This window comes from Phyllostomus discolor, chromosome 6 (assembly GCF_004126475.2).
Source record: "Phyllostomus discolor isolate MPI-MPIP mPhyDis1 chromosome 6, mPhyDis1.pri.v3, whole genome shotgun sequence".
NCBI lineage: Eukaryota > Metazoa > Chordata > Mammalia > Chiroptera > Phyllostomidae > Phyllostomus > Phyllostomus discolor.
Genome location: NC_040908.2, coordinates 12,984,939 through 13,011,615, shown reverse-complemented (window position 1 = coordinate 13,011,615; position 26,677 = coordinate 12,984,939). Strand labels below are relative to the sequence as shown.

Below are 26,677 nucleotides of genomic sequence, written 5' to 3'. Positions count from 1 at the left end.
GAAGGGGTAGGGTGGGGTGGGGTTTGGCAAGAGAAGAAACTAGAAGGCCTCTGAAACCCCAAATCTTAGATCGTTTCTTTCCCCTTTTCTGTAAAAAGTTCCCAGAAAATCCTGATAAGAAAAAAAAAAACTATCTTTTGCAAGAAAAAAAAATTGGCTACTGACCAGGAGTGGAAATTTTGAGGGGAAAGTCAAAATTATGGTGGAAGCGAAACTGAAAAGCAAAGAAGATTAAGGCCTAGTTCTTTGGACACACTACCCTTCATTCCCCATCCATGATTCCAGTTCTGAGGATGGAAGGGCTGTAATTATTATGAACTTGAACTTTTCAAAGTATCTGAGATTGGAAGAAGTCCATGGAACCTCGGAACTCCCGAGCCCAGGGCTTGCTGCCTTCATCCTTCCGTCCCATAACCTTCCAGGGATGTCCTGCAGTCACACGGGAAATAGAGCACGGGCTTCTCAGGGTTGACACCTGTCGGAGGGGGCCAGGCTCAGACAGGCGGGTCTCCGCAGAGGTCAGATCTGGGCTTTGCATCCTGGAAGGCATCCAGGATAGCAACGGGTCTGGGAAACCGAACTGGCGGACCGGGTACTTGGAGCAGAACGGAACAGGAAGGCGGTGCTGAGGTCTAGCCCATTTCAGGGACCCAAGAGACAAGGCAAGGGCCGTTACAAACCACAGCAGCAGGTGACAATCCAGGGCCCCGAATACACTAGCAAGGCTTCCCAGCAGGTGAGGAGGGCGGGACCCAAGGAATCCCGGGTGGACTGGGGTTCATGGGCAGCAAGCAAGCTCTGGAGAGGACACTTGGTGGGTCGTCACAACGGGAACTCAGGGTCAAGGCTCAAGGCAGAAGGTGAGTTATAACAACTGAGGAAAACACACAGAGGCTCTGGTGTGTAGGAATGAGGCAAGGAGTACCTTGAGTTGAACTCCAGAAGGGGTAGCTGGTTCTCCTAGAATACCCTGTGCTCAGTAAGGACTGGCCCCAGGAGCCAAGGGGGCCTCGGGGGGCAGAAGCAGGCAGACGAAATCTGGGAAGCAGCCTCAGCTGGAGAGGAAAGACAGATCCGGGCCTGGAGACGAGGCCCAGCAGGCAGGAGAGAGGGGGCAGCTTTAGTGAGGCCAGCCGTTACCCGAGAACCACTCACGGAGCAGTGGTCTGGACAAAGAACTTCTGGGCCACTGCAATGTGTTTGGTCAGCCCCACTCCTGGGCCAGACCGTCTGGGTTTTAGGGGCCCCCCAAATTAGTGGCTGACCTCAGCCCGTGGAGGGAAGGATGAACCTCCTCATCTAGTAGGAATCTGTGGTACCTCCGAAGGGTCAACCCTGTGTTCTAACCAGGTTCAAGGTCCTTCTGGAGAATGAGCGCCTTTCGGGAGCCCCACCAGGTCAGCTCTGGGGCCGGGCTCTCCGGGAGCAGCCCAACCCTGTTGCTGCCGGCATCTCCACCCCCCCCCCCTCCCGGGGCTCCCCGGGGCACCGGGGAGCTTGGCAGAATGTAAACAGTGTCTGTACACGGTCAACGCTCTCCGGTCATCGTCACCTGTCCCCGAGTCTCACGCCGCACTGCTGTTCCCTGCCTCGGTCTGCTGTTTCCAGGGGTGTGTGCTGGCGGATGGCACTACTGGGTGGGAAACGCACAAAGAGGACGGAGAAACACATGAGGAATTTTTGCTTTTTCCTGCTCTTCTGGTTCACTGCCCGTCACCATCCACCCCGATGGAAAACACCTTGAATTTCACTCTTGGTGCCCCTCCGCCCACATGTGGTTACCTTCCCTGATGCTCACCACACAGGGGCACGGCTTCAGAACAGCTGAAGTGGGACCATGCTTTGGGGCGAGGGCATGGGGCAGGGCATGGGGCAGAGGAGGGCAGCTTCGGCTTCTCCACCGGGTCCCTTATCTAAGGATCGTGTGCCTCTGGTCAAACCGTAAATGCAGACGCCTGCCCGCACGAAGGCAGGGAGACACGGGCCCGCGGGCTTTCTGCTCCTCCAAACCTTCAGTGACGGGGAGGGGCGGTGATGCGTGAGGCGCTGGGCGGGAGGGGAGGGGGAGGGGGAGGAGAGACCTCGCCTCTAACCAATTCTTCTTCTCTAAATGTTTACGATCAGAGCCCCCCGGGGAGGCTTCCAAGGCTTCAGATACTTAAATGTGGCAACGGCTATTTTTAACGCCCATCGCCCATTCTGAATTGCAGTTCTGAGGGCGGGGGAATAGCGCTAAGTGGCTCTGCGGGCCACAGAGTGTTTTGACTGGGAGGGCAGGCAGGAGGAGTATTAAATGTTTAATGCTATCGCTCACATACCGGCTTCAGGTTCAGTCTAGCACAAAATCCTTTTCACGCGCGTGAACCCGCGTTGTTGTATGTCAAGGCGATTTATGTAATCGGCATGCACACTGTATTCGTGTCCCTTTTCTTGAGACTCTGACCTAATTTTATTATTAAAACGAACATAGAAAGTGTTTGGCCCTGCGTTTTTCCTAGGGATAGCTTGATTTCGGATCTGCCAGGCCCTGCAGCGGTGTGGACTGCCGCAGGCTGCCGGTGCGATGCAAACCTCTTCTCTCTGCCCTCTGTCCATCTTCCTCACCAGCAGGAGGCAGCCTTGCAGGAGGGTGGGGCTGATGGGCCGCGGTGGGGGCCCACGGCGAAGGTCAAGGGGGGAGAGCAGAGAGCTCGGGGGATTGACAGACAGTCCATCTAGAGTGGGTCCAGAGCAGGTGAGGTGGGCGAGGCGGGCCCGGCGGGAGTGGCTGGTTGGAAGGATGAGTTAGGGGAAGGCTGGGGAAGACCCTGGAAGTCAAGTTGAAGAGCTTGGATTTCATTCCACAGGGCCTGGGAAAGCCCAGCTTTGGATCATGGTTTGAAGACCGTAGCTCGCAGTATTGACGGAAGGACCAGACCAGGAAAGGTGGGGAGCAGGGAGACATTTCCGAGGTGACTGACGCAACCCAGACTCGAGCAGAGCAAGCGTCCGCCCCAGGAGAAAGGAAGGATGGACATGACGGCGAAACAGAGACAGACTCTTCGACAGGGAGCAGGCCGACAGGCGTCGGGGCGCGGGGGCTGGTGAGGGGGTGGAGGGATTGAGCAAAACATTTAAAAACAGAAAACCTCATGGACAAGGACCACAGTGTGGTGACCTCAGGGCGAGGCAGCGCGGGGGGGGGGGGGGGGGAGGGGAGGAGGGTGTGGGGGGATGGTGATGGATGGAGACTTGCCTGGGGGCGGTGAGCACGCAGTACAGTGTACAGAGGATGGCTGCACAGCGTACAGTGTACAGTGTACAGAGGATGGCTGCAGTGTTTATGCCTGAAACACGTAGAAGTTTGTTAACCGGCGTCACCCCAGTCAACTCAATAAAAAAGGCCTTGGGGAGAGTGGAAGCAACGGGACTTGGGAACCACTGCCCTAACCTCCTCCCTTCCTCCCCACCCAGTGCCCCGCAGGCACTGCCGCGGGGGACAGCGGAGGGATCTTCTCACGCCGCCCTGCATGAACTGTGGTGCGTGTGGGGGGGGGGGAGTCCGCCAGAGCTGCGGGGGCGGGGGGGGGGGCGCTCAGCTTGTTCGTCGTGCAGGTAACACGTGCTCAGTAGAGAACCTTCAGGAAACACACCCGAAGGGGACACAGAACAATCAAAACCAATAAATGCGGGCCACACGACTCACAAAATGAGGACTCTTTAACATTTCTGGTATATTTGTTTTTCCTCTATTTTTTAGGCATTGAGATCTTTTTAAAAAAGATTTTATTTATTTACTTTTAGAGAAGGAGAGAAACATTGATGTGTGAGAGAAACATTGATCAGTTGCCTCTTGCAGACCCCCAGCTGGGGACCTGGCCTGCACCCCAGGCTTGTGACCTGACTGGGAATCGAACCAGTGACATTTCAGTTCACAGGCTGGTGCCCAATCCATTGAGCCACACCAGCCAGGGCTGACCTGTACTCTATTTTCCATTTACTTAAGGAATTTTCCATATGACACAAAAACCACGGTTATAAATACCATTTTATTGACCAGTTAGTATTTCCCCAGTGATAAACACCATAATTTACTAAACTGTTCTCCTCTTCCTAAACATTTAAGGTACTTCCCCATTTCCGTTACCATAACAAACCAGCATAACAGGCATCTTTGTGTGCAGAGCGAGGCGACAGCTAAGACTCGTCCCTGGGGATGGACGGATGGCAGGGGGGTCGCTGGGCCAAAGCGCATGGTGCTTCCAAAGCGCTTCACATATTTCAAAAACTGCTTTCTGGAAAAGTGCAACCGATTTGCACTTATTCTAGAAAAGAACGAAAATGCCCCTCACGTTGCCGTCACTTGGTTAGTACTCAAGAGAACATATACTTAGAAAAACAATCTGGTGAGTGGAGATGGTGTCTTAGAATGTCACCCGCATGTTTGGTGGCAGGTTTGAGGAACACCACCCCGTGTTTGCTGCCGGTTCTGGCTCCTGCTCTCCAAGTTGGGTGCCTGGGGCCCCTGCCTCAGACCTGCCAGGGCCTCGACCTCCCCGTTCCACCCCCACTCCTTGGTATGTGCCTCTAATGAGAGCTTACATCCTTTGCCTGCTTTGGAAAAAAAACCCACTTCTTTTCATTGTTTGCCTTTTAAATTTTGATGGTTTCTTTGTTGACATCAAATATCTAAATTTTTAAACAGTTAAATCTATCGACCAGTCATTTTCTTAAAGATTTCTTTTCTCTGCTAAACATAGCCAGTCCTTCTCAGAAGACTGATAAATATTTCACTGAAGAGTATTTTCGTGGACAAATTACCCCTAATCTTGCCTTCTCTCTAGACCGCAGACAGACCCCCCTTGTTTGGTGAGACAGGGAGGTGAATGCGGCAGGGTGGGTTTGAGGAGAACAGCGGCACGTTCTGGGTCAGACCAGCTTTCCGGGGCCCCAGACTGTGTGCGAGGGCTTCCAGATGGAGACACAGGGCAAATGGGTGCTGGATGGGATGCTCCTAGGAAGCCAACCTCTGCTTCTTCCCAAACCTTGGCGATAGTGTCAACTTTCATTCCCCTTCAGAAGAGCTCGTGGGACCCACCCCTCCGTCCCAGTGTGCATTTTCCCAGCCCCCTCGGTCATCCAGTCTACTATCATTTCCATAGAAGGACCCCATGTTTTACTCTAAAAATGTACCACAGTTTTGGAAAGTATTTTTCCCACTTTCCCACACGACTTACCCATATCGATGCCGACCCACGTCACGGATGAGCCTCTCAGAGAGGTAGGCGCCAATCCGATCCAGCTTTTCCGGAGCGGAGAGGGCGTAGAAGGTCAGCTTCTCCATGTTGGTCTTCACCAGGCCATCCTGAAAAAGACAGACCATGCCTACTGTCCGTGGACCTACTATGGCCAGAAGGGTTCGAGTCTCAAGGGAAACATTAATTCAATTTAATCGACATTTAGCAGAGTGCCATTGTGTGTGTGATGGAGAACATGCAGATTTCAGGAATACGGAGATGACTGAGACACGGCTCCTGGCCCCCAGGGGCTCACAGCTGAGCCCAGAGTGTGTCCGCTGTAACTGAAACTACTAATTGGTGTAAATGAACATACGTTGTGCATGTAAATATGGGTGTGCACATGTGTGTACATGCATGCATGTGTACATAGGTATGTGTGCGTATGAATGCTTCACCGAAAGTGACTCAGAAGTAGAAGGTGTTGGAGATCCAGCCCCAAGACATGAACAGAAAGAAGGCAGCTCTGTAACTCAGGGACTTCTCCAGAGGGTGCTGGAATGTGGCTGCCCACCACCCACCACCCACCACCCACCACCCAGCACGAAGAGGGATTGATTCCCAGAGAGCAAGTCAAACACATCGGATCTGCCGTTCCCACAACTGCGCATGGAATGCAGCCCAATGGGGGAGCCGAGAAGCCGGGTGCCCTGTGTGTGCACACCCCGACATCTGGCAGACACCTGGGGGCGCCAGAGGGAGCTGGGAGAGAACCTGGGCTCCCGAGCCAAGCCCCAGGAGGGGAACTGCTCACACGGAGCAGCAGGAAGCGGTACCATTGAGAGAGTTAGCAGCTCCCGGAACTACCACCCAGAGAGCCGTGAGTGAGAGCCATGTCTCCGTTTGTTCGGCGACGCCAAAAAGCACGCCAGAACCAACTTGCGGAGCCCTCCGCAGACTCTGACTTCAGAGAGGTCTCAGTCCCCCAGCGGCTTCTCGGAGGGGCCTGGGACAAGGGGCCCTGGAGGCCCAGCCTCCCCCGCTGCCGCCCTCAGAAGCCGGCATGGGCTGAGATGGAAAGAATGAGCGCAATGCCAGCCGGAGACGTCACGCACCTCGGGATCCTCAGGGAAGATGTTGTCAACCAGCCTTTTGTACCTGGGGCGTAGGGCGCCACAGCAGCCACACACACCTGGAACGGCAAGGAGAGAAACACGTGAGGCACGGGCCCGGGGCCAGGCGGAGGTGACCTGGGAACCAGGCCAGGGTGGCTTGTGAGGACCCAAGGCCACGCTGGAAACACAGAGGTCCCTCTGTTCGAGGGCGGGGTCTCATCCTTCCCCGGGGTTGGCATCCCCCACTCTCTCTCTGCTTTCCAAAACACTTGCCCTGCTAGTTTCATGTCTTTTGCTTGGGGTTGCACACAGTGTCATATGCAAGGACGACGCCAGCAGACCAGCACCTGTTCATGGTGCCAGGCCCCGGAGGAGCATTTGGAGGGGTGAGGCTTTGGGGTGGGAGCTTACCTATGGGCCAGGTGCTGCCCCTGTGTATCCCACTGTTACCTGCACACGTGCGCACACACACGCACGCTGTGAAACCGAGACAGGACTATAAAGCTACCTCCCGCCGCTCAGGAGCCTGCCGCGGCCCCAGGAGACAGGCACAGCTTGTTGAGTGGCAGCTCTTCCCACGCTGCCCCCCCCACTTGCCCCCTACTTCTTTCCTCCCCGGCTCCTCCATCTTCTCTCCCACTCTCTCTCTCCAGGGACCATTTCCATCACTGGATGTTAGGCGGAACTATGATAAATTAACATTACCATTAATTATTTACATCTGAAAGTGCATCTTTGAGGCCTCGCGACAGAGGTGTTTGGAAACCGTGGCATCTGAGAGCCGGGCGGGGCCTCGGGCGGGCGGTCTGCGCTTCTCAGTGCCACCTGCCCCCACCCACCCAGCTGCGGCCCGTCGAAAACTGGGACACGCTTTTAGAAAGCTTGTGGTGCTGTGAAGTGATAGTGCCAGGAAATCGATGACAATAAAACAAACCTTGGGAAAAGCCACCGTTGACCATTTTAGGTCCCTCCATGAAACATTTTTGATGGACAGAGACGATGGGGCCGTCGGGGAACCACCGCTGTTCCGTAACCCTCCGCCTCCGGGGCAGGAGCCGCCCCCGCCCCCACCCCCAGCACCGACTGCCCAGCATCCCGCAGCGCCTGTGGGGAAGCGGGCCCTGTCTGTGCAGGAGGGGAGAGGAGAGCAGGGCAGCGCCTGGGAACGTCTCCTCCCCAAACAACTGCACACAACACCCCCCCACCCCCCGTTTCTACCAATCAGCACTGAGTTCTGCTTGCACAAACTCTCTACTTGGAATGCAAATATGCCCTGGAAGGACCAGGTCCCTGGGCTGTTCGGAAGAGAATCAAGTGCTTCAGTGGGAATTGCTTTAATCACACAAAGAGCTTCACACGGGGCGGGGCGGAGAAGAGGGCTCTGGGAGGAGTTGTGATTTGCTGGCAGGGGTGGGGGGTGGGGAGGGGCAGCATCAGGAGGAGGAAGGACTGGAGATTTGGGCTCTAGGGGTGATTCCCCTATGAGGGACTAGGTGTGTCCTTGGGGAAGCCCAGGGGCACCCCAAGAGGGCAGGATATCAGACAGCTGGCAGATTCGTGACATCTCTCCCCAACCCCAGGGCTGGCTGTGTGCCCCCAGCCTCCCTCGGGCCCTGGCCGTGCCTGGGGAGGGCAGCTCTCCAGGTTCCGTCCTGCTGGGCTGGCCTGGCCTGGCATCCCTGCCTGGGAGAAGGTTGGCACTGGGTTAGTTCACTTGATAGGATAGCTCCCGAGGGCCGCTTGGGCCCCAAAGCCCAGGAGCTACCCTGCCCTTCCACCAGCGCCACCAGCAGGGAGCCTTTCCCCCAGGTGTCCCAGCAGTCTCCCTCCTCACCATCCCCTTTGTGTGTTAAGGGCGTGAGCAAATGGAGACATGGAGAAGTTAGGACTTAACATACCCGTGTCAGTCCCTTCCTCGGACCTTTCTGGAGGGCCCAGGAGCCAGAGCTGTACCGGCCAGGGGCCCGGCTCACGGCTGTTGGAAACCCAGACGTGTTGAGAAAGCACAAGCCCACATCGGTTGCTTAGTGGGGTGGGGTACCTCTGGGCAGGGCCTGTGGGGGCGGCGGGGCTCCTAGTGCTGGGGCGGCGTGGGGTGGGAGCACCTTCCCAAACAAACCTCTCGTTGTGACTTCCCCATCCTATCTGGTCCACTTTAGACATGGAGAAAGTGATCACATGGGGAAAGTGATTTTTGGGATCTCGACCAGAGGGCAGAAAGCTCAGAGAAGCACCCCACACTCCCCCGGTGGGTAATCAGAATCTGACACTTGGAGATAAAGGCCTCCCCTCCGATAAGGCAAAGAGCCGGCACAGGCTCCCCAGGAAGCTCCCAAACGGAAGAAGGTGAATTCAGAGTAACCACAAACAGGGCAGGGGAGGGGTGTGTGTGTGTGTGTGTGTGTGAAACACGAAGAATAGAAGACATTGAAAAGTAATCGGAAACAGTTCGTTGTTACTTAATATAACAGTTCATTGTTATATTAAGGGATACATTCTATATATTCTTTAATTTTGCTTCTGATAGTATTTTTTCCCTGAGAGAGAGAGAGAGAGAGAGAGACATCAATTTGCTGTTCCACTCATTCATGCATTCATTGGTTGATTCTTGTACATGCCCTGACTGGGGATCAAACCCACAACCTTGGCATATGGGGCTGGTGCTCTTAACCACCTGAGCTACCTACCCTGCTAGGACCTGATGGCATTTATTCTTAATGTTAGTACATAGAAAGAGGTGCAGCTTTAACTCACAGCCATGTGCCTGTAAAAAAAAAAAACAAAACCTTTTAAATTCTGAGTCCTTCTATTTCTGAGAGGTCGCTCCCCAACCTCTAACTCTCTGGGGAATCGCAGCTGGCAGATCCGAAATGGGACGCCAGGAGTCGATTCCTGAAGGAGCCTCTTCTGTCACTGATGTGTTCATACCTATTTTCAGATTGAGGGGGAACGTGATCCGGCCAACACTGCCGCTCCGGTGACTGAAGAAGTCGCATCAGTGGGGATTAGCAGGGTGTCCAATGGCACGATTCCCTTGGCTGCCTCCAGCCTTAAGACTCTAATTATGGTTAGCTGCGCCCCAGCGGCCCTGCCCCTCCTGCCATCTCCCGAGGGCTCACCTGCCCTGTGGCGGGGGCCTCCTTGCACTCGGCCCTCATCTGGAGTGTTCCGTCCCACATCCTCCTGGCGCCCTCACCGCTCACCCCGCGGAGTCTGCCTAAATGTCGCCTCGCTGTGGAGCGCTTCCCTGCCCACCTCTCTCCTTTAATTTGCTCTCCCTCATCTCTTCCCCCTCATGACTCTCTTTACCAGCTGACACAGTTCTTGTGTGTCTACACTCTGTCTCCTCCACCAGAAGGGAGGTTTCTCAGGACCTCCAGGTGCTTGCAGGATGGTTCTCCCAGGAGGGTCCCAGGGCAGCTCGGCGGGAGAACCACTGGTCCTGAACCCTGCCCAGCCTCTTCCGGGGCAGCCATCACCTAGGGCTCTGGAGGCTGGGCGCAGGGAGCCAATCACTCTCCAGGACAGGGTGGGGTGGGGGAGAGGTGGGGTTGCTTTGGGCGGTGGGTAGCATGGCAGGGTCAGGGGTCCTCATGCCCTGCCCTGCCACATGCTGGCTTCCCGCTCACTGTGCCCCAGGTGTGGCCTGTGGGCGCCACCCTGAGCGCTCATCAGGAGCACCCTTGCACCTCTGAGGAGGGGCCAGAGGTTGTTCGCTCTGATCCTGGCGCACAGCCAGGATGAGGCGCTGGCCCAGCTCTTTGCCTGTGCAGCATGGGAGAGCCGATCGCGCTGCAGCTGGCAGCCCCACGGGCTCTGGACCTCTGCTCCGGCCCGCCAGCAGCATCTGTCTCTCCACAGCCCTCACGCACCGCAGGCCTGTTTCTCATCTGCTCTGCCTGCCGGATCCTGCTACCTCGACCAATCTGTGCTAAGCACCAGGCTGAGCACTTCAAAATATTTCAGGTGATTTTCATAACAACCACTAAGGTATTACTATTGGTCGCATCAGACAGATAAAGAAGCAGGATCAGGCCCTGGCTGGGTGCCTCAGTCGGCTGGGGCGTCATCCTGAACACCAAGGCACTGCAGTTTCCATTCCCAGGCAGGGCGCATACCTAGGTCGCAGGTTCGATCCCTGGTCGGGCCTGTATAGGAGGCAACCATTCAATGTTCCTCTCTCATGCTGATTTTTCTCCCCCCACCCCCAGCCCCACCATTACTCTCTCTCTCTCTCAAATAAATAAACATATCCTCAGGTGAGGATTAAAAAGCAAAAGGATCGAAGAGGTTACATGCCCTACCCAAAGTCACATAGCACCTACCTCTCTGCCATGAAGCTCCCCTAATCCTCCTAGCACTTTCCCCAAAACACATCCTCCACAATTTCCTAGATTCATCCTGTGCTCTGCTTTGACGTAGCCACTGTCATGGGGACATTGCTTTGACACTTGAGATCAAGTCCTTGCAAATGTCACTTGGCCAGTCTCCTTGCTTCGATTCATGCTTTGTGTCATTTTAAGCAAATCTGGGCTTGATTCAGTTTGCTTTACAGTCAAGCAGTTCAGGTGACTCACGGTCACGTTAAATGTCAGCCCCTCAACTCAGTGTCCGACAAGAGATGCCCCACAGAGGTGGGGGGGTGGGGACCGTGGCCTTCCTCTGCCACGGCTTTGGTTCACGCGCTTCAGCAGAGTGTGGAGTGAGAGGGCTGGGAGGTGGGAGGAGAAGTGGACGGGGGTGGGGGGAACCATGCAGCCCCAGAGAGTCCCCCAGCTGTGGATGACAGGATGCTCCAGTGACAGGGACAGGGCAGAAGCTAGAGAGGGTGAAGGGGCAGGAGGGGCAGAGCCACTGAGCCGGGGCCTTGAAATCACCCCACCGGGGGGGGCCCCAGACCCTGGCACCTGCTGAGTCCCCCTTGGAAGCCCTCCAGTTAATAACCTGCCCCCCCTGTAACTTAGGCACCACGTCCCCCCTCCAGCTGCCCTCTGTATGCACTTTGCACCACGTCATCCTACGAGCCTTGCACCATGTGCGCTCAGGCTAGGTTATTCCACTGACTCGTATCTTTCTCCCTCGGATAAACTGTACATTCTCCAGGTCTTATTTCCTCCTGACCCCGGTACGGTGTCCCGCGCCTGGCAGGCCCCGAGGAAAGAGAGCGGCGTGATGTGCGAGGCCTTTGATCCGCGTGAGACCCAGGGAAGTCACCTCCTGTCCTCGCCCCTGATTTCCTTCTCATAAACATCAATGCCATTATCCTCACTCACTGAGAAAAATGCCTTTTTGCTCAAAATAGCTCATATTTATTTTCTTAGCTTTACGATCCCCTTGTAGAGGCAAGGGTTGGATTTGATCATCCCTACCAAAGCAAAATGAATGCTTTTTAAACAATTCACAATACATTCTAACCCAGGGCCAACGGCACAGGCACCCTTTCGAAATGAATTGGAGGAAGCAGAACAAAGTTCACAGGGAAAGGCTGTCAGACTCAAGTGGCTCGGATGAGCCCCAGGCCTTGCGTCCGGCTGATGTTACGGGAGCCTCAGTTATTTGCACTGCACTTGCGGAGCAGGGTGAGGAAGAGGAGGGAGTTAACCATGTATAGGTTCTGACATCAAAAAACTCACTCTCTACAGAGGACACAAGACAAACACACACATTTAAAGTTGATGATGTATCACAGTGAGACGAAGGAGTTCATACGACTGAAGAAATCCCTGGGAGTTGGATGAGTCCAGGAAGGCTTCCTGGAGGAGGCAAGACCTGAGCTGATCTCTAGGGGTGTAGCGAGCTGGTAAATGCTGGCAAATCCATGAGAGCAAAAACCAACTGCCCTTCAAAGGGGAAGACATTTAAGAAAACTAGAAAGGTTCCCTTTTCTCTTTCTTTCTTTTTCCTTACTTCTGATTATTAAGAGGACTACATGCCCATGTATAAGTCTGTAAAATAAGAAACAATAAAAACGAATGTAAGTATCACTTACAATCACACTATTCATGATCATGAAAATTTTAGTGCATTTGTTCTAGTCTTTGTTTCAGTGTTTCGGCATGTTTTTATAATATATGCATAAAACTGGGATCATACGGTGTAGTGTTAAAACCTATTTTCTTCTTATATTGTGAGCATCTATCTTCCCATTAAATATTTTTCAGAACCTCACTCTAATGGCTACTTACTATTCCGTCTTTTGACCAGACGCTGATTTATTTAATCACTTCCCATTGCTATTTCCAATTCTTCATTATTCTGAATGATGCGGCAATTTGCCCTTGGTAATTAAGGCCGGGAACCATACAGGGAGAGCGAGGTTTGGTTTTAGCGGCGATAACGAAGTTAATCGGCACCGGGTGGCTGCGGCCATGGGTGGGGGCAGGGCGGGCGTCTGCAGGGGCCAGGACCTGCGTCCCCTCGTCCCCTCGTCTGGGGGAGATTCGGGATTGGAGAGACCAAGCGGAAGTGCTGGGGAAGGAGGCCGAGTCCGAATTTACAGACAGGTTGTATTGGAAGTGGAGTTAAACAGCAGCCGAATTCTCCCTGGGGAGACGCTGTGGGCCAGCGTGCGTCTGCGTTTACAGGCGGGCGGTGGCGGTCAGTAGCCTGACCTTTCGGTGCTCCCTGCGCTTCCAACACGCTGGCCGCCTTCCAGCTGCGCCGGCTTATCTGACTGCCACCTTCGTCGAGGGTGGGGATTTAAAAAGACAGAGATGTGTCTGATTGATTGAAGGTCAGGGCTTCAAGTCTTTCCTAACAGTAAGCTTCCCTGGGCTTTGGTAAAAAATAAACAGAATGTTTTCCCATTCCTTGTCTGTAGAACCACAAAGGCCAGGAAAAAATTCATCCCCAGCTCTTTTCAGGAGCCGGGCAGGCTGGCTTCTCACCCCAGTGCCAGCTCTCCCAAGCTGTACAAAGCCAGGCATGGTACTCAAGCCTCCGTGCCTCGGGCGACTCATCTGCAAAATGGAAATGCCAGAACCTACCTCATAGGGTTGCGGTGGAGATGAGTTAACACAAGAGAGTTTTTAGAACGGCTCCTGGCATATAATAAGCACTCAAAAACGAGTAGCTATTATCATCGTTGATGTTGATGATTATTCTAAAAATCCCTTTCCCAACGTAGGCAAGGGAAGGCAGGATAGAATAACATGGAATTTCAGAGCAAGAATGGCCCTTCAAGTCTTTTGGGTTTATTTTACACTTGGAGTGTGAAGCACAAGCAGCTGTTAAGAAATCAGAGGTCGCCAGGCATCGCCTCTCGGATCCCCCTGGACGAAGCTCCGGGCAGAAACAAGCCCCAGAGGGTGTTGTGGTGAGCGGTGGCAGCAGACAGCAGCGGCGTGCCTCCAGCTCGTCCGGGCCCCGCGCTAACTGTGCTAACGGCTTCACCGGCTTCGTCCATCTAATCTTCACGAAAAGCCTGTGAGGTCGATACCATTATCCTTGTTTTGCGGATGGCACCGAACCCAGGCTCTGATCTAATGTGTCAACGACGTGCAGACATGAAAGCACCGCGGTGTCTGCCTTCAGAGACCTTACGTGGTTGACAGGTAAAAATAGAAATGAAAACGTATTCAACAGGCACGTGGCACCTGTCACCGGCATCACGCTAATTAAATGTCGCACACACAGAGAGCGGCATCGCTGAGGCAGCTAGGGACGGGCTGGGAGAGTGTCAGAGGAGACTCATTTTGAGCATTATTTAAAAGGGAAGGCTCGTATTGAATTGTGAGGAGAAGGGGCTCGCCGCGTACCAGGAGGGTGGAAAGAGAGTGCTGACACTCTCAGAGTGCCTGTTAGATTATGTGCCTAATTTAAGCACTTGGCACTTTGAAAATATCCCACGAGGTGAGTATTTTCAGACGAGAACACCAAAGCTCAGAGAGGTTGGTGAATTTGCCCAAGATCACGCAGGGAGCGAAGAGCAGAGTCAGGAATGGAGCAAGAGAGGCCCTCTGACTTCGGAGCGAGAGCGTGGGAAGAGTTGAAGTGGACTAAGTATTCCGGCAGGGGTATGAAGAAAATGTGCTCAAGTAGGAAAAGATGCTTTGTAAGATGGATGATTTTGTTTCAGGTTATGTGTAACGGGTGATGGAAGCTGAACCAGCTCTGTGGATTGCACCCACGTCCGTTTCTCGGCTTGGATACTAAGCTGCAGTCATGCAGACGCTAACATTGGGGAGGCGGGGTGAAGGGCACACAGGCTCTCCCTGTACCTTTCTTTGTAGTTCCCAGTGAAACAATATTTCAAAATAAGAGGTTTTTTCAAAGTTGGCATGTAACAAAGGCAAAGACACTTCCTCTGAGTGGAAGTGGTAACAGGCGGGCTCACAGGGATGGACAGGAGGGCCAGCCTCGGGCCAGAGCCTCTCCCACGGCCCCTTGGAGTGACCAGCCCACCCCACAGGAGGCTGGTGGCCGCTGGAGGGAGGAATAAGGTTTGACAACACATACGGGGTAGGGCACAAGTAGATTTACAGTTGTTCCTACAGGAAAGAACACAATTGATAAATAATAACAAGCCCTGGCTGTGTGGCTCAGTGGATTGAGTGCTGGACTGCAAACCAAAAGTTTGCCGGTTCAATCCCCAGTCAGGGCACATGCCTGGGTTTCGTGCCTTGTCTTCAGCTGGGGGCATGCAGGACACAACGGATCAATGTCTCTCTCCCTCTCTTTCTCCCTCCTTTTCCCTCTCTCTAAAAATAAATAAATAAAATCTTTAAAATAAATAAATGATAACACAAAAGTAAACTCGCTGCTTTGCATCCTCACAACTGTAGACCTACTCTTGCCCATCCCCGTACACTGAGCTCCCATCACGGCACCCAGTGTGCCGAGGGCTGCCTGGGGACCCAAAGCATTAACGAGACTCAAGTCTGGCTTTTGGGGGCTTAACAGTCTAGGTGGAGAGAAACAGCACAATCAATAAATAAAACGGAAGCGGGCCTGGATAGACTGGCGTTTCTCTCAGGAAGTTTCACGTGGTCCACTGGCCTGAAGGAGAGAGCGTGTTGCTGAGGAGGGCTGGTTAAGGCAGATGCTCAAAGGATGTGGGCTGAGCAGGCGCACACTCCGCAGAGGAACTGTATCATCACGTAGGTGCAGCTTTGCTTTGGAATTAAGTCAAACTGGGACCGTGTGCTCTGTGACCTCAGCCAGGTCATCCAATCCCTGTGTTGGTTTCCTCACCTGTGGGAGACGAGCAAAGCACCTAGCATGAGCTGGCACATACAGTAGGTGCTCCATAAAGGTGAGCTCTCTGGGCCCTTCTTTGCCCTATTTTCATAAGCATTTTTTCTGTTGCTGAATTATCCTCGTAATTATCATTTTACCATGGCTTAAAATTCCAGGAAGAAGATCTGTGCTAATTTAGAGATGCTTTTTTCTATTATTGGACACTTATCTTATTTACACTTTCATGCTATTAAAACTAATGTTGGAATGAGAGTGTGTGCATCACGGCGTTTTTCACTTTCTGAGTTATTTCCTCAGAAATATCCAGATCGATATTCCTCAGATCGATTTCCAGAAACTGAGTCAGACAGCAGGAATATTTTTAAGACTCAAGAGTGTGAATTGCCTCTTCCGGGACAGGAAGTAGAGAGGATGCCCGAGCAGCGTCATCGAGGGTTAAGGCCATGGAAGCTCTGACCACCCAGGTAAGGACTCAGTCTTTCTCTTCCAGGTGACGGGGAGTACCTTGAGGGTTTGTGGACAAGGAGCTGTGAGAAGTTGAGAAGAGTGTTGTGAGAAGACCAACCAGGAGTGATCTGGCCCGGTGAACGGGGGTTGAGAGAGAACGGAAGTAGGAAGTCCACGGAGAAGAGGAGCAAGAACCGAGGCAGAGCAAACCAAGGGCCCCGGGCAGGGCGGTGGCAACAGGGAGAGACAGGAAGGGCCAGTGGGCCACGCCCGAGCAAGGACAACCTGCAACTGTGATGGCAGAGAGAGTGGGGGGGGGGGGGAGGTCCGAAGCTTAGACTCAGCAACACAAATAGAGGCCTCATCCCCACCCCACTGGCACGTCACTGGCTGCACTGGTCCTGGAAACTGGATTAGTAACCCCCGTCCCTGCCCACGGGATGACAGCATCAGTGACACGGGTCATCTGCGACCGGCCACGAGAAAGAAGGTGAACTGGGGCCAGGGTCTGAAACCTGCCCCGTGAGATCAGTGCACACGCCGATGGAAAATGTGGGGGGAAGACAGTGGCGGGAGCCTTCCCGCATCAGCCTGGTTCTCACACGTCCATTCATCACCAGCCCGGGATACACGCCCACCGAGGTGTCTGTAAACAAAGGAGCGTGGAGTGAAACTTCGCCAGCTGGCTCAAAGGCATCTGAATAAATTAAGTGCAACCCGCACTGGCGTGATTTTGAAGAGTAGGTGACATCATGGAAAAATTCCCCCGGGGGGGGGGCGGGGGGGGTGCGTTTCCTGAGAAAGGTCTGCACTGGACTCCGTCTGCAGTGCGCCCCCAAGCGGCGGAAACGACGTTCCGGCAAGCGCGGGGATCGTGGGGAAAGGGAACGGCCGGACCCGCTGGAGAACCAAACCACAGCGAGTTTTCTCCTTCGTGTTCATTTCTGCGGATGCTGTACAGACAGTTCCCATCCCCCCCGCCTGCCCCCCTCCCCCAGTTTCGCTTGCCTGGAAGCCTGAGCAGCAGCATTTGTTCCCTCTGAGCCTCTGTTCCCCTCACCTGCTCCCACTCCCACTTCCCCTTGCTACAGCTCCGCTCCCACTCCAGCCCACGGGGGGCACTTCTAGTGGCGAGGACACTGTTTCCTGCTCTGCCCACTTCCCTCTCCTCCGTTTTTGATCCCGGCGCCGTCATCCCTAGCTCCTCCGAGATTGAATTTTAAAGTCACCACTGGGAAGAAAAAACTTGGCATGGAATCTTTAATAATTTGTATTTCGACATGCTTTGAAACTGTGGAGTGGCGGGGGGGGGGGGGCACGGGATGGGATGGGCTGTGGACGCCGGAAGCCCGCCCTGGCTTCTCTTCTCGCTTTAATTCGCAGCGACTGCTGGCCGCTCCCGAGGCCTGGGCCTCCTTCGCGGCGTTCAGAGAGTGGCTCCCACCAGATCGCACCGCGGATCTCCCTCCTACTTGTGCAGCACCCAGCAGCAAAGGCCTGCAAATACGCAGGCCTTTAAACCCAGGTGTCTTGTATTTGTGCCCCAGGACGGGTCGCACGAACGTGGTTTGAGAAATCTAAATGAAACATGAGGCACAGAACATTCCAGGTTTCCCTCAGGTCTGCATGGGGCTCAGCCTGCGGAGGAAGGCCGCCTGTGTCTGTCATCTTCAATTGTTATTAATGCCTCAGCATTTTCAGAGCTCATCACAGCCCGTGTGATTAAAATCTAGGTTTCAGCTTCTCCGTTCGCTCCGGGAGTGAAAACAAAGGTCAGGGGAGAGCATGGCTGCCTGTTTCCAACAAAATGATAATGACGGCTCCCCAGGACCACCTCAGGCATAGGGGCTGGGGCAGTTCATCAGTCCCAACCCCCCCGGGGAACCGGGGGGAGAACCAGACCCGGGAGAACCACGTCAGTGCGGGGGCGGGGCAGGGGTGGTGGAGAAATACGGGTCCCTTTCCTCCCCTGGATTCAGAAATCCCATTCACAGTATCTGCCATTGCTCACATGCACAGCGAAGCAGGCAAGGATGGGTGGGTGCCTTTGTTTGGAAGCAACCCAAGTGCTCACTGATAGGGGACTGTGTAAATAAACCAGGGAGCCTCTTGCAGTGCACACTGTGCAGCAGCTCGGATACATAAAGCAGGGCTACAAGCGCCGCCCCGGATAGCTCTCCAAACACGCCATCAGTTAAACAGGAGGCTGCAGAACAGGTGTAGTGTGGCACTGTTTGTGCAAAACACTCATGGGCCAAATGAACTTGGTGTGCGTGTAAATATGTGCATAAAATAGGCTGCAAATGCACAAAGACCCGTAAAGACACACGGTGCAGGGTTATGGGGGGTCACGTCCAGTGTGGGGGCTGGAGCTGGGAGCCTAGGGGTGGGGGGACAGGCTAGCCACTAGTCACCCCTGGTTATTTAATTCAATAAAATTTAAAATCTGCTTCCTCGGACACACTAGCCACATTTTATGAGTTCAGCAGCCACACGTGGCTGGCTAACAGCCACCCTGTTGGACACGCAGACCTAGGACATTCGCATCAGTGTAGAAAGTTCTCTGGGACAGCTCTGGCTTAGAGCTTCAGTTTTTATTTTCGTTTTCTTCCCCAACAAAAATGTTTTCGGTATTACTCGTTTAATGGAAAAGAAATACAATTTTGAATGTTGCTGCCATTTTCTCTTCAGGATAAAACGCCTCACAAAACCTGATGAGGATAATTCACTGTTCAAAGATTTGGACCCCAAGAGTTTAACACACACACACACACACACACACACACACAGAGTTTTCTATACTTGCTCAGCTTGGGTCTCACCGGAGCTAATTCAAGAGCCGGGAATCATTTGATGTATTCACACACACACGTGCGTGCCACACAAATGCATCGAGTACATCAGAAGATGAAAAACAGGAGAACGCACAGTCCCTGTCCCCTTGGGTGTGTGCTCAAGCGGCCATAACAATAGGAAGTGCAAATGCCACCTGAGCCAGCGTGCCGGGACTTCCGAGGGTGGAGGTGCCACTTCGGCTGAGATGCTCCCCGTAGATGTGAGGCAGAGATAATCGGTCAGGGAACACAGGCTAATCGTAGCCCCTCCCCCCCTCCCTTCACACGTGAAAGTCACCACGGAGAGCTGACTGCTGGAGGGTGAGTGGGGGGACTTTCTAGGGGAGACACTTAAGGCAAGGGGATGGTAGGACCTCACAGCACCTGCCCAGCAGGGGCAGAAGAAGCCCGCAGAACCGGCACGTGTCCCGGCGGTTTGCGGGGAGGTGAGTTTCAGGCAGTGAGGAGGGTCAGGAGAAGATAAAAAAGGGAAGCGAGAAGAAGGTGTAGGCAAAGGGCGGGGCCATTGGGCGCCCACTGGTGACCCTCTGGACAGGTCTTCAGTAGAGAGGTGACACAGGAACCTCAAACTGTGTGTGCGGAGTGGGGAGCAACGATTGAGGGAGGAGGAGAGGTGTTGTCTCACCTCCAGTGACTGCTGGCTTGGCAGCAGCGTAAAATGTTACATGAGTCACTTATTTAACCAGAAAGGTCACCCTTGGCCTGTCTCTGCATCGATCTCGGTGGACACCTTGCCCTGGAAGGTGCAGGCCCTGGGCTGGCGTGAACTCCCAAGGTGGCCCTGACATCTTTGGCTTCCTGTGTGGCCTTCGGACCCTAGATAGCTTCTGTAGCTTCGATGATAGACTTAGCACGAACAGAGCACTGTTGGCGTTTTATTTCATAAACACTGTTTATCAGCTTAAGTAGTGTATGGGTTACATATATGGAAGGAAGCGCTTTGCTGGCCTTTTAAGCCCAGGGGAATCGCGATAAATGAGAGTAAGAAGGGAACTGAATGCTTATGTGTGTATCTCTCTGGGGGGTGTTCTGAGCTCGGGGTGGGAATTCACTCGTCCAAAATTCCCACTCCATTGGGAATCCCCACCACTCAGTGCACCAAGGCACCAATTTTTATGTTAAGTGCATGTGAACGATGGGGATACGAAGCCTTCCAATAAAACCTGCCTGCCTGCGAAGAGCTGGCAGCACAGAGAGTGGAATCTGTCATGTGCAAACCGTGCAGGATTAGAAATTTCACTGGAGCCATGGTGTAAGCTCAAAACCAGAAATCAGGCCTCAGGATTTACAGCACACTTGTGCTTTCTCCACTCCCACAACTCGTCCAGCTTCCTGTTGTGGCCACCAGGCAGCCTATAAAAAGCAGGGTTACTCACCTCCAGGTTTCCAAATGAACACACAGTGTCAAATATAGAAACCAGAAGAAGCTTCATTGTGACGGAGCCAAACTGATTTGGAGCAAGTGCGAGAGCTTTAAATACACAGACGAACAGACAGCTAAAACCACAGAGCTGTCAAGACGAAGGATCCAAGATCAATCACTCAAAAGTCCAAATCTGGAATCGGCGAGTCTGTCCCAGCACGAGTGGCGGTGCCGGAGCACAGCACGGGCCCCGTGCCCACGGCCGAGAACGCACGAAGCCCGGCCCAGGGTGGTCGTGGAGCCAGAGGGAAATTTCAGAAGCAACACTTTTGCAACTCAAACCAGAATCATGAGGAAGCAACCAGAATTCAGCGAAAATGCAAAATGAGTGCTTGGTTGAGCCAAACGAAAAATGCCAAGTAAGCGGCAGGCAGGCCAGGCCTGGCTAAGACCCATTTTTCATGAAGCAGTTCTACTGCGCATGGGCGTCCTGGATGTACCCGAGTGAGGAAGGAAGTCCTTCCAGCAGACTCTGCCCGCTGCGAGGAGCAAGAAGCAGATGGAGCGAGCAAGCAGCGAGAAAGCAGCCAAGCGGAGTGGGTCTCCAAAAGCAGAAACCTAGCTGGAAGGGACAGCTCCTTAGAAAGCTCTGAAGAAGGACTGGAGGAGGCTTCCTCTGAAGCAGATCCTTGGGGCCCTGTTACTGCTACGTCGCCATTTAAAAGGGTCCATTGAGAGTAAAATGTGCATGTTGGCCTCTCCCATTGATACCCGCACCAGCTAACACCAAGCTCTCATTATGCATCAGGAACATTAGGAGGCAGGGATGCATTATTTTATTTAACCCTTCCACCCATGTAGAAGTGGGGTTTACTGTTCCGTGTTGCAGATGAGGAAGATGAGGCTGAGCCCAGTTAAGTAACTTATCTAAAGTCACAAAACCGTTCTGTGGGAGAGCTGGGATTCAAACTCACGTCTGTCAGAACCCGGGGTCTTCACACTGAACCCCGGGCTACAAAGGAGACACTGAGGTTTATCCACTTCAATGTGCCACTAGGAAAAGAAAGTCCTTTTGTAGCCAGGGAGATATAGGTCCTTGTGCAGAAATGTCACAGCTGGCACATTAGTATGAAGCAGGTGACAAATAAAGTCAGTAAAGGCTGTGCACTCTCAGGAGAACAACCTCACTTGCGGCTGCAAGGTCACAGAAGCCCCGGGAGGAAAGGAGAAAATCAATCCTGCACACTCGCCCAGCCCTGCTCCACCATCGGCCCTGCCTCTGTTGGCGCTGAGACCGTGTGACAGGCCTGCAAAAGCCGGGCTGTGTCCATCATTTAAGGTCCCATCAGAGTCAGCAGCACCTTACAGGCCTCGCACCAGATGGCCCTCTGCGTGGGCCCTCTGCCTGCTGCCCTGCCGGCACCACCAGCCTCCCAGATGCCAGCAGCACGCTGGACTTCCCGGGGTCAGCTTCCTCCACTCTCTGCTCAGCACACACGGTGTCCAGCAGCCTGTGCCCTGCCCAGGCACTCAGAGGGGTCCCTGTTCCTGGGGGACCCGAGACCGTCCTGGGCAAGGGCCCTGGTGCCGGCTGGCGCAGCTCCTGGGCTGTCTGCTAGCACTCCGCCTGCCAGCAGTGCCAAACAGACCGCGATTGTTTGCAGGCCTGTTTTCTTCTTTTCCTGGGGCTCCTACTGTTTTACTGCAGAGTAATTAACATGCGGTAAATGCACGGGTCCTAAGTGTTCACAGCCTTGAGTTTTGACAACCGTTTCTATTCGGTATGACACCACCCAGACGAGACAGGACAGCGTGACCCCCTCGGGAAGCTCCCCTCTCCAGGCAAGCCCCTCATCCAGCCATTCTGTAATTTCTAATGCCTGGCCGTACAGATTTGTTTTTGCATGTCTTCCTGCAGAAGCATTTCTAAAACATAATTAGAAGAGTCCAGATAACTATCCACAGGTCTTTGATGGGGAACGCCACTTTTAATTCTATTTCTTGATGTTCTGCCATTATAATACATGCTCGCTATACGAAAATGCAAAAAAAAAAATTGCAAGTACCTTTTGAAAGAAAATGTGAACGTCACCTGTGATCCTATCATCCTGAAATAACCACTGGCCATGTTCTAGAGGGTTCCTTTCAGGGCTGGCAGACAGGCATTGATTATGGGCTGGCTCCCTGCAGCGGCATTATTAGCTTTTTTGTGAATAAATAAAGCATGTGGCTGCTCTCCTCGGGGCAGGCCAAGTGGAGTTACTCTGGGCGGGGGAGCTCAATCCAAAATCGACCTGCGGTGGAAGGCACCCACCCTGGCGGTTCAGCTGGGGCCGACACCCGAATTCACAGGTTCCTTTCTGCCTGCCCCCATGCACTGGCAGCCACACGGACCCCTCCTGGCACCTCTGTCTCACTGCTCAGGAGGGGAACGGGCAGCTCCTTGAGATGCACCGCTCCCCCCCCGCCCCCCCGCCAACGCCACTCACTCAGACCATCCGTGCCACAGCCTTCAAGTCTGATCGTCATCCCTCCAGCCACTGTCACAGAATGCAACAGACATGCCCTCGACCTTACTGTTAGGAATTTTCTCTCTTTCCCCAAAATGGCATTTGAGTGGCATGCTTAACTTGAGTCGGCTGTGGCGTTTTCCGGAGATCCAAAGCCTGTAATGATGTCAGTCTCTGGGTCTCCTTGTATAGGCGCTCCTGAGCGGCAAGAGGACGAGGGCTGTCACCCACCCAGCCTGATTCATGCCATCGATGGAGGGTGTGAGCAGCTCTGACCAGGGCGGGTGTGTGTTGTGTGTGTAGGTGGGTGGAAGCTTTGAAAATTGTGGTCAAACATACGTAACATGACATTAACCACTTTAACCATTTTAAGAGTACCACTCAGCAACATCAGGTACATGCACATGGTTGTGCAGTAATGGCCACTGTCCGTCTCCGAAATGCTTTCCCATCTTGCAAGCTGACCCCCTGCCCCCACCAAACATCCATGCCCATCCCCCACCCCCAACCCCTGGGAACCTCTGTGCTACTTTCTGTCTCTACAAATTTGACTAACTGGGTATCTCATGTAAGCAGAATCCTACAGTCTTTGTCCCATTGTGATTGGTTTATTTCACTTGGCAACATGTCCTCAGGGCCCGTCCATGTTTAAGGCTGAATAATATTCAAGTGTATGAGCACACTACCTTTTGTTTATCCATTTCACTGTTGGTAGGCACTTGGGCTGCACCCACTTTTGGCCATTTTGAATGGTGCTGCTGCGACCGTGGGTGCACCTACATCTTTCTGAGGCCCTGCTTCTTCTGGTACATACCCAGCAGCAGAATTACTGGATCCTCTGTAACTGTTTTTAATAGTTTTAGTAACGGCCCCACTGTTTTCCACCATGGCTGCACTGTTTCACATTCCGAGCACTACACACGAGTTCCAATTTCTCCACATCTCAGAAACACTGGTTATTTTCTGATTTTTTTTTATAATAAGCATCCTAATGCGTCTGAAGTGATACAGCATTGTGGTTGTGATTTGTATTTCCCTAATACCAAGTGATGTCGAGCATCTTTTCATGCCCTTATTGGCTGTTGGTGTATCTTCTTTAAAGAAATGCCTATTCAAGTCCTTCACCCACTTTTAAATCAAGTTTTTTTTTGGTCATTGCTCAATTGTAGGCATTCTTTACATATTTTAGATAGCAATCCTTTATCAGATACACAGTTGCAAATATTTTTCTCCCAGTGTGTGGGTTGCCCTTTCACTGTTTATAGTATCCTTTGGTGCGAGGAAGTTTTAGATTTTGATGCAGTCCAGTTAATAAGGGTGTTTTAAGTAAGAGTCCAAGTGGAATAAAAGAGAATAAACAGGACTGGCTATTTGTTTGGCTACACCACTTAGTGAGCCAGGTGACCTCGGACAAGGCATTTAACTGCTTTGGACTTTATTATCATTACCTGGAAATGGGTGAGGGACTAGAAATACCTACTACACCAGATTTTTGTGAAATAAGGATGTACGTAAAGCACAAGTCATAGCACCCAGCACACACCTCTCATCCACGCCTGGCTTGGTGAGCCTGTCCGCGTCCATCATCCCACTGAACAGTACCCCCGGCTCCACATGGTTTGAATTGGCAAAGCGGTCACATCCCCATCCTACCGATGCGGAAATGGATGCGTAGCCAGGTTACACAAAGAACCCGAGATCACAGTGCCTGCAATACCATCCAGATTTTTTGAAAATCCCTGCTACGGGTATAGCCTCGGCCCTGCTTTCTCCCCCACAGGACAGACCAGTCACTCTAAACCCTTAACAGGCCGTCCGTCCAGCTCTCCCAACATGGGGGTTGAAGCGAAAGCCGAGGGAGATGGAGAATCTTGCCCAAGTTGACGCAGCAACAGAGCCTGAGTCAGGCCTGACGGCCAGCCCTCCCTCCCGGTGCGGGAACGGAGGTCCCTGAAACCGCAGAAGAACAGCCTGGTACCACGTCCAGCCCCGCCCACTCCTCTGCAGAACACTCGGCCCTGTTCTTCCCCGACAGCTTGTCTGGGGGAGAAGAGCGCATTCCTAGCAGTTCCGTCCGTCCTCTTCTCCTTGGGGCGAAACTTCTCGAGACATTCCAGTGTGCTCACTGATTTCACCAGCCACGGGTCCCAGGGCTGCTAGTAGAACCAGGCACTTTGAGGCGCTTGATGGAAGCTTGAAAGACTCTAATGGTTTTTCTATTCTTTTATTCCATCTGTATATAACCCTCAACCAAGGCCCACATCCCTGCGTCTCTGCCTGGTGCCCCCGCACTCCACCCAGCCCCCAGCCTGAAGGCACGCCCGGCTGAATGGTGGTGGATCCAGGCACATGCCGGCCAGGTGCCTCCTCGCAACGAGAACCAGGTATTTCACTGCGTTTGCCTCAAGGGGGCTTTTCATCTTTCTTGTTTGGTAAAAGAATAATGTACACGACAAACGATATGAATGGAAACCAAAATAAAGATTTGCCTATAACTATAGCACTCAAGTGACCTTTGTTTTCTAAAGAAAAAGATTACAGTGTTCATTCCGAGCTCCACCAACCCAGGAGGAAATTCGTGAGAATAATTCTCTACCTGCCTCAGCGGTCTCCGTGGGCATGCCAAGCAGCTGTTTCTTACCACTCACACCATCAAAGCCCAGAGGAAAAGTCAAGTGGTTATATTCTGGCATATTCTTGGCATATTCTTTATTCTGTGCAGAATTATAATCAACGTGGGAAGGCACCCCGAGATGATGAAATATTGCAATTGTCACTACAGGCTTCTTTCTGAAACCTCAGCCCACCACCATCGGTGCCCTGGGAACAGGGCTGCTAGGTTTGGGTGTATAGATGTATGACTGACACTTAAAACTATTCGATAGTTTAATGCAAACATCTGAGCTCTCACTACATACCCGAGGTCTCCACTAGATGCTAGAAAAACAAAGATGATTAAGATAGAGGTTGTGTCCTCAAGAGGTTCGCAGATCTAGCACACAAGGAAATAAATGACAGCCGGTGTGACAAATAAACGATAAAAATAACATCAAAGTATTAGATACAGTGGGGAGGTGAAAGATGCTTGGTGGGAGGCTGCGGAGCTCTGGGGTGTCCCCGTGCTCAGCCTGCATCCTTCTGCTGCAGGAGCTTCCTTCCAGCACGAGAAGTGAGAAGCGAGAGAGGGCTGGAAATGCTTGGTTCTACCGCAAGTAGCGCCTTTCTAAGTGATCTCGTTCTTGTAATTTAGGGATACTTCTTCACACGATTTATAAATGTTGTTTCGAGTGCTATCCACCTAAAGAGAAAGTTGGGACATGGAGAGGAGTATCTCTGAAGAGTTATGGCGAAGCTCGGGGCCCTGCCAAGCTAAGAATCTAAGACTATTGATTTCTGGATGCTTGGATCTCTCTGGGTCCTTCTGGGGTATAATGAGCAAGTTAGCCTTTGAACCCAGAAATCCTATCATTGGACCACAGATGTGCATGAGGGCACTGGGCTCAACAGTCCATTTTAAGGACTGACACCCATATTCCTGGATGAGAAGCTACAGCTAAACCACCCGTATTGTGCTGTATACAATGTGTACTTTTTTACTCAAATTTTTGAGGGAAAAATAAGGATGCGCACTATGCATGGGTCGTGCCTGAAATACCTTGTATCCGTCCTTCTGTTCTGTAATTATCTGTTCCATAAAATTTCTTGTACCATAATATGTTAAAAAATAAATGCTAAAATTCCCTTATAATACAAAGCACAAGTATCTAAATATACATAAATAAATAATTGAATTAAAAAATTAAAACAAAAGGTTTTTTTCCCAAAAAATTTGGGCCAAAAACCTGGGTGCACATGAATCACAGCAAATTAGAGTATGTCGAATCTACGAAAATATTCAGTTTGGAACTATTCTCTTGTAGTGAAGTCTGCTGTTTGGCATAAGGCACATGGAACTGTCGTCAGAGACAAAAGC

The 26,677-nt window shown here is 52.6% G+C and overlaps 1 protein-coding gene across 3 annotated transcripts in view; it reads right to left on the bottom strand.

Moving 5' to 3' along the window:
• The window catches only part of EFR3B (EFR3 homolog B), a 75,233-nt gene that overhangs the window by 39,586 nt on the left and 8,970 nt on the right, over window positions 1-26,677 (bottom strand). For all 3 annotated transcript variants that reach the window (XM_028515412.2, XM_028515413.2, XM_036027734.1), the window contains exons 2-3: window positions 6,332-6,408; window positions 5,217-5,344 (exon numbers count right to left, since the gene is read on the bottom strand). In XM_028515412.2, the coding sequence (XP_028371213.1) occupies window positions 5,217-5,344; window positions 6,332-6,408 (205 nt within the window). The remainder of the gene's footprint in view (window positions 1-5,216; window positions 5,345-6,331; window positions 6,409-26,677) is intronic.